Source organism: Osmerus mordax, chromosome 8 (genome assembly GCF_038355195.1).
Source record: "Osmerus mordax isolate fOsmMor3 chromosome 8, fOsmMor3.pri, whole genome shotgun sequence".
NCBI classification, from domain to species: Eukaryota; Metazoa; Chordata; class Actinopteri; order Osmeriformes; family Osmeridae; genus Osmerus; species Osmerus mordax.
In genome coordinates this window covers 13184567-13198208 of record NC_090057.1, presented here as the reverse complement: position 1 = coordinate 13198208, position 13642 = coordinate 13184567, and the positions used below count along the sequence as shown (strand labels likewise).

The 13642-nt window shown below is 42.3% G+C and overlaps 6 protein-coding genes across 6 annotated transcripts in view; 3 read left to right on the top strand and 3 right to left on the bottom strand.

Annotated features, from left to right (window-relative positions):
* Positions 1–13642, top strand: part of LOC136947791 (histone H2AX-like) — a 115056-nt gene that overhangs the window by 62175 nt on the left and 39239 nt on the right. The gene's annotated exons all lie outside the window — the stretch shown is intronic.
* Positions 919–1533, bottom strand: LOC136948112 (histone H1-like). The gene has a single exon (XM_067242415.1). The coding sequence runs from the start codon at positions 1531–1533 to the stop codon at positions 919–921; it is 615 nt and encodes a 204-aa protein (XP_067098516.1).
* LOC136947936 (histone H4) lies at positions 4675–5102 on the top strand. The gene has a single exon (XM_067242176.1). It carries the CDS (start codon positions 4675–4677, stop codon positions 4984–4986), a length of 312 nt encoding a protein of 103 aa, XP_067098277.1. The 3' UTR covers positions 4987–5102.
* Positions 5930–6592, top strand: LOC136947413 (histone H2B). The gene has a single exon (XM_067241485.1). The coding sequence runs from the start codon at positions 5937–5939 to the stop codon at positions 6309–6311; it is 375 nt and encodes a 124-aa protein (XP_067097586.1). The 5' UTR covers positions 5930–5936; the 3' UTR covers positions 6312–6592.
* LOC136947419 (histone H2B) lies at positions 8877–9403 on the bottom strand. The gene has a single exon (XM_067241492.1). The coding sequence runs from the start codon at positions 9394–9396 to the stop codon at positions 9022–9024; it is 375 nt and encodes a 124-aa protein (XP_067097593.1). The 5' UTR covers positions 9397–9403; the 3' UTR covers positions 8877–9021.
* LOC136947937 (histone H4) lies at positions 10231–10658 on the bottom strand. Its single transcript, XM_067242177.1, has one exon. It carries the CDS (start codon positions 10656–10658, stop codon positions 10347–10349), a length of 312 nt encoding a protein of 103 aa, XP_067098278.1. The 3' UTR covers positions 10231–10346.

The window sequence follows — 13642 nt, the reverse complement described above, 5'->3', positions numbered from 1 at the left end:
CTTAAAAACTCATGTTGTTCCTCTCGCCTGCACAACAGCCAAGCTGGAGGGGCAACAGAACACATACAGTATAGACATCTCAACTGAGAATGTCTGACTGTCCCACACTTGGCGATAAACCCAATGAACAACTCGCAACTCTAGGGCCCACAAGAACCTCACGAGTTATCATCTCGCTGCACCTGATCCACCAGCCATGCTGAGAACAGAATGCGCAAAAGATGAGGAGGAAACGTACAACAGATAATATCGCACAAATGGTGAAGGCGACGACCAAGACGCTGCTTCACAAATCTCCTCCACTCCTACACCCCTGAGGATGGCGGCTGATGCCGCCACTCCTCGGGTGGAATGAGCCCGAAAGCCAGGTGGCACGAGACATCACATAGACTCGTACGCGAGACCAATAGCCTCACAGAGCCAGTGAGAAAGTCTCTGTTTGGAGAGTGGCAAGCCAGCCCTCGATCCACCGTAGCAGATCAGTAACTGGGGAGAAGATCTGATGCTTGCTGTGCATTCCAGATAGCGCGCACTGGGCACAGGCTATGTAAGCGTCTTTCCTCCTCTCCACTGTGCGGAGGTGGGAAAAAAGCTCTCAGTTCGCAGCTTTGTGCCCTGAACGCTCGGCTAATCACCTTGGGGATAAAAGCCAGGTTAGGACGGAAAACTGCTCTTGTTCGATCACCTGAGATGATCAAACAATCGGCGCGTGTTGTCAAAGCGCACAAGTCGCTCACTCCTTAGCTGTAGTCAAAGCGAGGAGCAGACTCGTTTTGAGAGAAAGCAGACGTCTATGTGGGAAACTAACAAATGGATGCGCTTTTACGGAAACAGTTGGTGGCTCTTAAAAGAGCCTTCTGTTTGTGCTTGAGTAACAGTGAGCAAAGCAACTGCCACGTAGAAGTTGTATTCAAGAAATTACTTCTTTTTGGGTGTCACCTTCTTTGCCTTGGGTTTGGCTGCTTTGGGTTTGGCTGCCTTGACTGCCTTCTTGGGAGACTTCTTGGCTGCTACCTTCTTGGGCGTCACAGGCTTCTTGGCCTTTTTGGGGCTCTTGGTAGCCTTCTTGGCTGCCACAGGCTTCTTTGCCTTCTTGGGAGACTTCTTGGCAGCTGCAGGCTTCTTCGCCACTGCTTTCTTGGGCTTCTTGGCCACAGCGGCCTTCTTGGCGACAACCTTCTTGGGCTTCGGAGTGACGGCTTTCTTGACAGGCTTCTTTGCCTTGGTCTCAGCGGCCTTGTTGATCTTAAAAGACCCGGAGGCGCCGGTTCCCTTGGTCTGGACCAAGGTCCCCTTCGTAACCAGCCCCTTGACGGCGATCTTGACGCGGGAGTTGTTCTTCTCTACATCGTAGCCACCGGCAGAAAGAGCCTTCTTGAGCGCTGCCAGGGACACGCCGCTGCGTTCCTTAGAGGCGGACACAGCCTTAACAATCAGCTCACTGACGCTGGGTCCCGCTTTCTTGGGCTTAGCTGCTGCCTTCTTCTTGGGTGCCTTTGCCGGAGCGGGTGCTGCTGGGGCGACTTCTGCCATGTCTGTCGTTTGAACCGATCGCTCGAGTAAACTCAACTGATTTCTGTGCTCGGGAGTAGTGTTCGGTTCTGGGCTGGGGGCTGGCCTTAAAGGCGGTATGAGAACTGTGTAGACTCAATTAGTCAGCTCGACCGCTGTCTGCAATCGACAAGCTGTGCCACTTGTGTTTTCTCCTCGTGTATAACGGTGTAAAAAACGCAGCTGGAATAGACAAACTGTCCAAAAGCAGCTGTGGCTAGAAAGTAAACTTCTTATTGTTCATAATAAAGTTGTTGTAGTACCAGAAGCCTCGTGTTTTTTGTTGCAACTGTCCCAACACGCCAGCGTTGGACTCCGAGACTGAGCGTTGCGCACGGGTTTACCGATGGCATTTTTCCTCTAAAGTGTTTAAAAGTGCATTCTCTTCCGACCAGTACACGTTGCACAGTGAGCCAAGATGTCAGGCAATAGACTTTGCAGCTTCGCGGTAGCCAGTTAGAGTGACAAAGGTTTTTAATGTGCGTCTTCTGAGTCGCGTAAAACACAGATCTCAAGTCCCGAGCCATCGCTGGGTTCTGTCTCCCTTCCCCAAATTATTCGCCCTATATTTTCACTCTCCGAGACAGGCAAGTCACCAAATGCTGCACTTTTACCCAATACATTTCTATGAAAGCATAACTCATGGTGTGTACTCACAGCCACCAATATCGACGCATTGTTACGCATGATATAATACAGCCATTATGTTTATCAATTGTGGTGTCATTCTCAAGGCGCCAACTGCAGCGACCTGGACCCGAGACCCAAACATCGCCCTGTAGCCTTAGCGTTTTCACCTCATGAAATGGCAAGGAGTAGAGAGTGTGTAGAAATGTGAATACATGATGTCAAGTTAAGTCTATGGTTATCTGTCACGGACATAGCACGACGTAGTGTTAAAAGACCATGCCTAATGTTTAAAGTTCACGATGACCGTTCAGACTAAAGACAATATTCTGAATGCAGAGCCAAGTCTCAATACTTGGTTTCTGAATGAAGACAACACCCTATTTGAGTCACTGCTTTTTAATAATTAGACGGAAATAATTAAATACACGAATGTGCGTGACAATATGTGTGAAATGGAACCCTGAACAAATCAAGGTAGCCTACTCCTAGTAACTCACTCGAAATAGTTATGTGGAGCATAAGTTTTTTGACCACAATTCACAATTCACAATCGGTCATTTGCACTAGAAACAAGAACATGGATCATTACGATTTGAACATTTCAACGTGTAGAATTTGCTGTTTCAGAACAGAAAAAAAAAAAAAAAACTGAAATGTGACTTTGTAATGTGTAACCCCAAGCGACAGTTAAAACTGATAGGCCTAGTTCATTACAATGTGTCGCTCACTCCCAAGTGTCTTAAAATGATATCCATTGTTACGCACCTTCAAAGCCCCCACGAGCCTTTATGACGTTTAAAGAATACAAAGATCAGTTGTCTGCTGAACAGATATGTAGGCTAATCACTGCCTCTACATTAAATAAGCCTGTATTTTTGAATGGGTTTATTATGCATATCTCTAGAAACTACATGTGTCCAAATTATTTAAAACACTATGTAGATTAAAATAAATAAATAATAATAATAACAACAACAATAATAATAATAAAAGCTGCATTTTCCACCGTTTTTATTTACAACTTGGCAATCCCCCCCCCCCCCCCTCCCCAACCCCCTCCACAATAATGTGTTGTAACATGGTGCAGATTCCCCGCAAGCCTCTGTCTCCAATATAGTTGATTATATGAATATCTATGTATATTATTCACTTTTTTGTGTTAGAACAATTAGTGTATAGTATAAGTTTTAAATATTACTCTCCACATTTAAATGTGACAACGCACCTTTTTGGTAAATTGGTTAGATAAAAAATGCCACCTGAACATGCATTAATTTGAACTTCACTTTTATTTTCTTGTTTATTAACTTCTGAGGAACTATAGTTTTAGTTTTGAAAGCAGTTAAATTATTTTTTGTTTGAAATAATATCCATTTTATGAATGTCAGTTATAGTGGACACCAATTTTACACGTATTCAACCAATTTTACACGTCTTCGTGTAAAATTGTTGTAGGAAACAGAACTGAAGTAGAGAGGATTCTTTTTTACCGATGGCTGAGGGAAATTCAGATTTGGAGCTGTCAGATGATGAGAGAGATGAGGATGAGTTTGAGCCTGGGATAGAAGAAGATGTTGAAGAAGAGGAAGATGATGCAGGAGGCTCAGATGTTACAGACACAGAGACAGACAGGGAGGATCAGGAAAGATGTTGCCCTCTTTGGGCCAATAGTAGCAGGTTTTATTTAGTACCAGGGTTAGGGTTATTTATGTTATATTTATCTGTTATCCTTAAGATTTTACGATTTCCACAGTAATGCTATGAAATGAATAAAAACATTCTCAAGAATGCTAAGTTTGTTTCCATGAGTATGGTCACTACTGTAATTTTATAATGATGCACTACCACCTGACTACATTTAATCTAATTTGATTAGCGTGAGACTTAAGTATTATTCTTGTTTATTACATTTCATTTATAGCCCATGTGTTTTTTCCTTCATCCTAATAGATTCACATCTGTGCTACCTGGGCTTCCTGACTGTCAAGATGACCCTACAGCCCCTATTGTCACTCTACAGCCATAATATGTTCAGTTTTTCTATCCTTTAAATTTTGGCTGTTTTTTCACACAAAAAATGATCCCGTAGTGCACGACAGTGGACATACTATGAAATAAAAAATCTAAATACTTTTTCAAAAGTCTAAATTGTAAGATGTGTTTTAAAGACTAAATAAACAGGGAATGACAAAACAAACTATTAAATGGAAAACAATACTTTACCTTAGTTCCCAGGAGGGTTTGACCGATCGTTACTTCTAACTATCGCGATCCCTTTCATTAACTTTTGGAAATGGCTTTGAGAGAATACACATGACAAAACAGTGTCAGCATTCAGGAGGCCATGTTGGGAGACGGTCCCTTTAATTGCAACGCCACAGGGAGTCGAAGAATGGCGCTTGCAGTGTTCCTTCACGTCCGTGCCGTCGACACATAAGGCCAGTGAGTCTGTGGTAAACTTCATAACTGTTTGTAACCGTTGAAATACTCATCATGTCAGGAAGAGGCAAAGGAGGCAAAGGACTTGGCAAGGGAGGCGCCAAGCGTCATCGCAAGGTTTTGAGGGACAACATCCAGGGCATCACCAAGCCCGCTATCCGTCGCCTTGCTCGTCGTGGCGGCGTGAAACGTATCTCAGGCTTGATCTACGAGGAGACTCGTGGAGTTCTCAAGGTGTTTCTTGAGAATGTCATCCGTGATGCTGTAACCTACACCGAGCATGCTAAGAGGAAGACAGTGACCGCCATGGACGTCGTCTACGCTCTCAAGCGCCAAGGACGCACTCTGTACGGTTTCGGCGGTTAAACTCCTAATTTGACCTACTGTTTCGGCACTTAACCCAAAGGCTCTTTTAAGAGCCACCCACACTTTCAGTAAAGAGTTATCCATACCGAATTCAGTGTTGAAAACGATACATTGTTCCCTCAGTATTCATCTATACAAGTAGCCTTTGGTTATTAGTGGGTCAGGTAAGCCTATTTCCTGAGAACATGTGCCAGAACACTACACATTTGACTAATTTGATACTAGCCTGACACTTTCTTCAACACGAAATATTGCCGTTCATTAAAAAAAACATCCTCTGTTTCAGTTAAATAATTTCTTCATAAAGTATTGGTTATATCGAAGCCACCAAGCGCCGTGTGTGTATTGTAGTCGGACACGTTTTTAGCGAGGCTTGATTTCGTTTGCAAGGTTAGGTTATTTTCTAACCCTGATTCTAACCCTTCGCTTTGGATAAGAGCGTCTGCTAAAAAATGACTAAATGTTATTTGCGACATTGAGAGCAGCAGCTAAACAAGACTACTATTCCGAGTAAAGTGGCAAATTATAGTAGTTGGAACAATGCTCAGTTTTTACAGTAGAATTTCGTGTAGCTAGTAAAAATACAAATGGTTTTGTATTCATATGTATTTTAGTAGACGTTAGACATAGGCCTATCTGACCTTTGAAAAGATCCGTAACAAAACATGAAACAAAGTGGCAAACTTTTAATGGATAACCAAATGGATACTTTAGGGCGGCAAGCGCATGTCGTCCGCAAGGATGCACGCATGCGCTGGAGAGATGCTAACTAAATCTACCGGGAGAAGGGAAGCAGAGGAGGCAGATAATCAGGCGCACGTGCGTTTCACCGCGTCAACGCCTCGAAGAGCTGGGAGGCGTGCCTCAATTTTTGCATCCAAACCCCTATAAATACGGGGAAGCGAGTACCCGGCAATTCATTCGTTACTGAACAGAAACGAGAAGTCAACATGCCTGAGCCAGCGAAGTCGGCGCCCAAGAAGGGCTCTAAGAAAGCAGTATCTAAGACTGCTGCGAAGGGAGGCAAGAAACGCAGAAAGTCTAGGAAGGAGAGCTATGCCATCTACGTGTATAAAGTGCTGAAACAGGTCCATCCAGATACCGGCATCTCGTCCAAGGCTATGGGAATCATGAATTCCTTTGTCAACGACATTTTCGAGCGTATCGCCGGAGAGTCTTCTCGCTTGGCGCACTACAACAAACGTTCAACCATCACCTCCAGGGAGATCCAGACCGCCGTCCGCCTGCTGCTCCCAGGTGAACTGGCTAAGCACGCCGTGTCCGAGGGCACCAAGGCGGTGACAAAGTACACCAGCTCCAAGTAAACGGGTGCCAATTGACTGCCCTGTGATGCCCCAACGGCTCTTTTAAGAGCCACCCACACTACCGTAAAAATGTGCCGTGTTCCATTTGCAGGGTCAACCAGTCATGACTATTGTAAATATGCCTATTTCCATTGGCACCTGTCACGGGTATAATTATGACAAGAGTCTAGAAACTACTAGCGATGGTAAGGGTGCTTTACTACATAACGTTGATATGCGACCTGGGAACAGTTAATTCTTTCTAAGCTCCTGGTCATAACAAATGTATTGCCAAATGCTCTTTTCACCATTAAATTATATCTGGTTTGGAGTATAAATCCCGCTCTTGTCTTATGGAAGCAGCCAATCAGCACTGCAGGAGCATCCTGTTGAACACATTCACGGGGACAACCAGTTAGAATTAGTTTGTTTTTTGGTGGGACAGACATCACTATCAGTTACTGTATTCGCTTACGGGTGTTACTTTAGTCACTGATATATCCCTCTTACAAAGGTGCCATGATGAGGTGTTATTTATTTCCCCTGTCAGTGATTATAATGTTGATGGCTGTATATATTGATGTAACATTTCTTGGTTCCCCTTCGACTGTGTTTTATTATTTATTTGTCTTATTTTTTGTGTGTGTCAGTAACAGTTTTGTCTATTAACCTGATAGCAGCAATATATGGCCTGTGATTACCAATGTCTGGAGGTGACAGGTTATGCAGGACGATTTTTCTTGGGCAAAAGTAAAAAATTATTCATATTTTGTCTGCGAACATAGAGCTGATGTGACTTGCCAAAAACCAGATTTTTTCTCATCTGTTCTTAGGACATTATCGCGGAAGGATTGTGGCTCTCCATGCAGGCCCCATGATACAAACAGAAGCTGACATACCTTCACCTTGAAGTTTAGCGTTATCCTTGGTTATTTCCCTATCATTCGCACTATCCTTATTTTCAATCTGGGGCTGATTTTTATTTTACGGCCACAGTTCCATGGACCTTGAACTTCTTAATAAAATGTGCAACTGTTGTCACAGGAACTTAATCACCATGGAAATTGTCTTGTAGCCTTGACCTTTGACATAATTGTACATTATTTTCATTCTTATCTTACACAACTCTCTCCTTTGCTTTCTCTGGTCCGTGACTTTTCCTCCATTCAAATAGGCCGAATGACAGATTATATGGTTGGAGACATCTTGTGTTAGTTAAAGAAATTAAAGTAAATGGTTTGCAAAATCACAATAATCCAATTATCTTGTCTAATGGGTTTTAAGAAATGTGTCCAGGCCATTTTGGAATATCTTATCTCTTTTCACAGCTTCTTTGCTTTATGACATACCAAAGGCATGTACGAATTGATGATGCAATAGCTTGGAATGTCATCACTTTCAGGAGGAATGAAGCATTATTTCAAAGTACTATAAGGGTAACAACAAATTCGACCACGGCTATATACAGACAGACATCTTACATGGCAAAGTTACTGTGCCACAGAACACATCAGAATGAGTGAAACTGAATCACCAGTTCCCAGGTGGTCAGAAATGACAGTGCAAGAATATACTTAATTTGAATTAAGAATTTCCTACAACATACACTAACACATATAGCCTAACATTTTTTCATAAAACACATAGCTTGTTCTTTCAGTTCAACGTGTCATTTATTTACAATGTGAAAACAAAAGTTATTCTTTTCATGGAATGACCACATTAAGCATCCACATACATTTTCTGAAGCTAGGACTTTTTTTGCACATAATGGGGAAACCATTCAATTGTCTAAATAAAACCAGAACCAAAAAAAAGAGCTTGAATGAAACCGACCCTCAAAACATCTTCAATATAGACATAATGGACATGGGTAGGCTGTGAAAAAAATGTTCGATCAATATTGTCTGTGAATGTGTGAACATTTGTGCCGAATTAATCAAAGTAGGCTACAATACTCATACTCCCTCAGAAAGTCAGGTGGGACAGTATAACCATATTGTATTTTTAAATAAATTATTCAGGTCACATTCCAGCAACATAGGCCTCCCACTACTGACATTACATTTACATTTAGTCATTTAGCAGACGCTCTTATCCAGAGCGACTTACAGTAAGTACAGGGACATTCCCCCTGGGGCAAGTAGGGTGAAGTGCCTTGCCCAAGGACACGTCATTCAGCACGGCTGGGAATCGAACTGGCAACCTTCAGATTACTAGCCCGATTGCCTAACCGCTCAGCCACCTGACATCTAGGAACTCTTAATTGGGTACTTAATTCATAGTACTGGGTTGCAACAAACATGAATGTGCTTTCATTCAGTGTTAAATGTTCCATTTACATTTAGTCATTTTAGCAGACACTTATCCAGAGCGACTTACAGTAAGTACAGGGACATTCTCCCTGAGGCAAGTAGGGTGAAGTGCCTTGCCCAAGGACACCCTTTAAAGTGTTGAAACATTTCTCGCAATACTGTTAACAATGTTATGGTAAGAGAAACACGCAATGACTGTGCTGACCAGGAGCTAGGAAAGTTATGACTATTCCCCAGGTCGCATGTTAACGTTCATAACGTTAGTTTAGTACCTTTACCATCACAAGTCGCCTTTAGGCTCTTGTCTTAATCATAACCGTGACAGGCGGAAATGGAAATTTGCACATTTTAAAGCTAGTGTAGGTGGCTCTTAAAAGAGCCTTTGGGGCATCACAGGGCATTCAAATGGCACCCGTTTACTTGGAGCTGGTGTACTTTGTCACCGCCTTGGTGCCCTCGGACACGGCGTGCTTAGCCAGTTCACCTGGGAGCAGCAGGCGGACGGCGGTCTGGATCTCCCTGGAGGTGATGGTTGAACGTTTGTTGTAGTGCGCCAAGCGAGAAGACTCTCCGGCGATACGCTCGAAAATGTCGTTGACAAAGGAATTCATGATTCCCATAGCCTTGGACGAGATGCCGGTATCTGGATGGACCTGTTTCAGCACTTTATACACGTAGATGGCATAGCTCTCCTTCCTAGACTTTCTGCGTTTCTTGCCTCCCTTCGCAGCAGTCTTAGATACTGCTTTCTTAGAGCCCTTCTTGGGCGCCGACTTCGCTGGCTCAGGCATGTTGACTTCTCGTTTCTGTTCAGTAACGAATGAATTGCCGGGTACTCGCTTCCCCGTATTTATAGGGGTTTGGATGCAAAAATTGAGGCACGCCTCCCAGCTCTTCGAGGCGTTGACGCGGTGAAACGCACGTGCGCCTGATTATCTGCCTCCTCTGCTTCCCTTCTCCCGGTAGATTTAGTTAGCATCTCTCCAGCGCATGCGTGCATCCTTGCGGACGACATGCGCTTGCCGCCCTAAAGTATCCATTTGGTTATCCATTAAAAGTTTGCCACTTTGTTTCATGTTTTGTTACGGATCTTTTCAAAGGTCAGATAGGCCTATGTCTAACGTCTACTAAAATACATATGAATACAAAACCATTTGTATTTTTACTAGCTACACGAAATTCTACTGTAAAAACTGAGCATTGTTCCAACTACTATAATTTGCCACTTTACTCGGAATAGTAGTCTTGTTTAGCTGCTGCTCTCAATGTCGCAAATAACATTTAGTCATTTTTTAGCAGACGCTCTTATCCAAAGCGAAGGGTTAGAATCAGGGTTAGAAAATAACCTAACCTTGCAAACGAAATCAAGCCTCGCTAAAAACGTGTCCGACTACAATACACACACGGCGCTTGGTGGCTTCGATATAACCAATACTTTATGAAGAAATTATTTAACTGAAACAGAGGATGTTTTTTTTAATGAACGGCAATATTTCGTGTTGAAGAAAGTGTCAGGCTAGTATCAAATTAGTCAAATGTGTAGTGTTCTGGCACATGTTCTCAGGAAATAGGCTTACCTGACCCACTAATAACCAAAGGCTACTTGTATAGATGAATACTGAGGGAACAATGTATCGTTTTCAACACTGAATTCGGTATGGATAACTCTTTACTGAAAGTGTGGGTGGCTCTTAAAAGAGCCTTTGGGTTAAGTGCCGAAACAGTAGGTCAAATTAGGAGTTTAACCGCCGAAACCGTACAGAGTGCGTCCTTGGCGCTTGAGAGCGTAGACGACGTCCATGGCGGTCACTGTCTTCCTCTTAGCATGCTCGGTGTAGGTTACAGCATCACGGATGACATTCTCAAGAAACACCTTGAGAACTCCACGAGTCTCCTCGTAGATCAAGCCTGAGATACGTTTCACGCCGCCACGACGAGCAAGGCGACGGATAGCGGGCTTGGTGATGCCCTGGATGTTGTCCCTCAAAACCTTGCGATGACGCTTGGCGCCTCCCTTGCCAAGTCCTTTGCCTCCTTTGCCTCTTCCTGACATGATGAGTATTTCAACGGTTACAAACAGTTATGAAGTTTACCACAGACTCACTGGCCTTATGTGTCGACGGCACGGACGTGAAGGAACACTGCAAGCGCCATTCTTCGACTCCCTGTGGCGTTGCAATTAAAGGGACCGTCTCCCAACATGGCCTCCTGAATGCTGACACTGTTTTGTCATGTGTATTCTCTCAAAGCCATTTCCAAAAGTTAATGAAAGGGATCGCGATAGTTAGAAGTAACGATCGGTCAAACCCTCCTGGGAACTAAGGTAAAGTATTGTTTTCCATTTAATAGTTTGTTTTGTCATTCCCTGTTTATTTAGTCTTTAAAACACATCTTACAATTTAGACTTTTGAAAAAGTATTTAGATTTTTTATTTCATAGTATGTCCACTGTCGTGCACTACGGGATCATTTTTTGTGTGAAAAAACAGCCAAAATTTAAAGGATAGAAAAACTGAACATATTATGGCTGTAGAGTGACAATAGGGGCTGTAGGGTCATCTTGACAGTCAGGAAGCCCAGGTAGCACAGATGTGAATCTATTAGGATGAAGGAAAAAACACATGGGCTATAAATGAAATGTAATAAACAAGAATAATACTTAAGTCTCACGCTAATCAAATTAGATTAAATGTAGTCAGGTGGTAGTGCATCATTATAAAATTACAGTAGTGACCATACTCATGGAAACAAACTTAGCATTCTTGAGAATGTTTTTATTCATTTCATAGCATTACTGTGGAAATCGTAAAATCTTAAGGATAACAGATAAATATAACATAAATAACCCTAACCCTGGTACTAAATAAAACCTGCTACTATTGGCCCAAAGAGGGCAACATCTTTCCTGATCCTCCCTGTCTGTCTCTGTGTCTGTAACATCTGAGCCTCCTGCATCATCTTCCTCTTCTTCAACATCTTCTTCTATCCCAGGCTCAAACTCATCCTCATCTCTCTCATCATCTGACAGCTCCAAATCTGAATTTCCCTCAGCCATCGGTAAAAAAGAATCCTCTCTACTTCAGTTCTGTTTCCTACAACAATTTTACACGAAGACGTGTAAAATTGGTTGAATACGTGTAAAATTGGTGTCCACTATAACTGACATTCATAAAATGGATATTATTTCAAACAAAAAATAATTTAACTGCTTTCAAAACTAAAACTATAGTTCCTCAGAAGTTAATAAACAAGAAAATAAAAGTGAAGTTCAAATTAATGCATGTTCAGGTGGCATTTTTTATCTAACCAATTTACCAAAAAGGTGCGTTGTCACATTTAAATGTGGAGAGTAATATTTAAAACTTATACTATACACTAATTGTTCTAACACAAAAAAGTGAATAATATACATAGATATTCATATAATCAACTATATTGGAGACAGAGGCTTGCGGGGAATCTGCACCATGTTACAACACATTATTGTGGAGGGGGTTGGGGAGGGGGGGGGGGGGGGGATTGCCAAGTTGTAAATAAAAACGGTGGAAAATGCAGCTTTTATTATTATTATTGTTGTTGTTATTATTATTATTTATTTATTTTAATCTACATAGTGTTTTAAATAATTTGGACACATGTAGTTTCTAGAGATATGCATAATAAACCCATTCAAAAATACAGGCTTATTTAATGTAGAGGCAGTGATTAGCCTACATATCTGTTCAGCAGACAACTGATCTTTGTATTCTTTAAACGTCATAAAGGCTCGTGGGGGCTTTGAAGGTGCGTAACAATGGATATCATTTTAAGACACTTGGGAGTGAGCGACACATTGTAATGAACTAGGCCTATCAGTTTTAACTGTCGCTTGGGGTTACACATTACAAAGTCACATTTCAGTTTTTTTTTTTTTTTTCTGTTCTGAAACAGCAAATTCTACACGTTGAAATGTTCAAATCGTAATGATCCATGTTCTTGTTTCTAGTGCAAATGACCGATTGTGAATTGTGAATTGTGGTCAAAAAACTTATGCTCCACATAACTATTTCGAGTGAGTTACTAGGAGTAGGCTACCTTGATTTGTTCAGGGTTCCATTTCACACATATTGTCACGCACATTCGTGTATTTAATTATTTCCGTCTAATTATTAAAAAGCAGTGACTCAAATAGGGTGTTGTCTTCATTCAGAAACCAAGTATTGAGACTTGGCTCTGCATTCAGAATATTGTCTTTAGTCTGAACGGTCATCGTGAACTTTAAACATTAGGCATGGTCTTTTAACACTACGTCGTGCTATGTCCGTGACAGATAACCATAGACTTAACTTGACATCATGTATTCACATTTCTACACACTCTCTACTCCTTGCCATTTCATGAGGTGAAAACGCTAAGGCTACAGGGCGATGTTTGGGTCTCGGGTCCAGGTCGCTGCAGTTGGCGCCTTGAGAATGACACCACAATTGATAAACATAATGGCTGTATTATATCATGCGTAACAATGCGTCGATATTGGTGGCTGTGAGTACACACCATGAGTTATGCTTTCATAGAAATGTATTGGGTAAAAGTGCAGCATTTGGTGACTTGCCTGTCTCGGAGAGTGAAAATATAGGGCGAATAATTTGGGGAAGGGAGACAGAACCCAGCGATGGCTCGGGACTTGAGATCTGTGTTTTACGCGACTCAGAAGACGCACATTAAAAACCTTTGTCACTCTAACTGGCTACCGCGAAGCTGCAAAGTCTATTGCCTGACATCTTGGCTCACTGTGCAACGTGTACTGGTCGGAAGAGAATGCACTTTTAAACACTTTAGAGGAAAAATGCCATCGGTAAACCCGTGCGCAACGCTCAGTCTCGGAGTCCAACGCTGGCGTGTTGGGACAGTTGCAACAAAAAACACGAGGCTTCTGGTACTACAACAACTTTATTATGAACAATAAGAAGTTTACTTTCTAGCCACAGCTGCTTTTGGACAGTTTGTCTATTCCAGCTGCGTTTTTTACACCGTTATACACGAGGAGAAAACACAAGTG

What these genes read in the sequence shown, in the direction of transcription:
- LOC136948112 (XM_067242415.1), bottom strand. Translation starts at nt 1,533, where the DNA reads ATGGCAGAAGTCGCCCCAGCAGCACCCGCTCCGGCAAAGGCACCCAAG.
- LOC136947936 (XM_067242176.1), top strand. Translation starts at nt 4,675, where the DNA reads ATGTCAGGAAGAGGCAAAGGAGGCAAAGGACTTGGCAAGGGAGGCGCC.
- LOC136947413 (XM_067241485.1), top strand. Translation starts at nt 5,937, where the DNA reads ATGCCTGAGCCAGCGAAGTCGGCGCCCAAGAAGGGCTCTAAGAAAGCA.
- LOC136947419 (XM_067241492.1), bottom strand. Translation starts at nt 9,396, where the DNA reads ATGCCTGAGCCAGCGAAGTCGGCGCCCAAGAAGGGCTCTAAGAAAGCA.
- LOC136947937 (XM_067242177.1), bottom strand. Translation starts at nt 10,658, where the DNA reads ATGTCAGGAAGAGGCAAAGGAGGCAAAGGACTTGGCAAGGGAGGCGCC.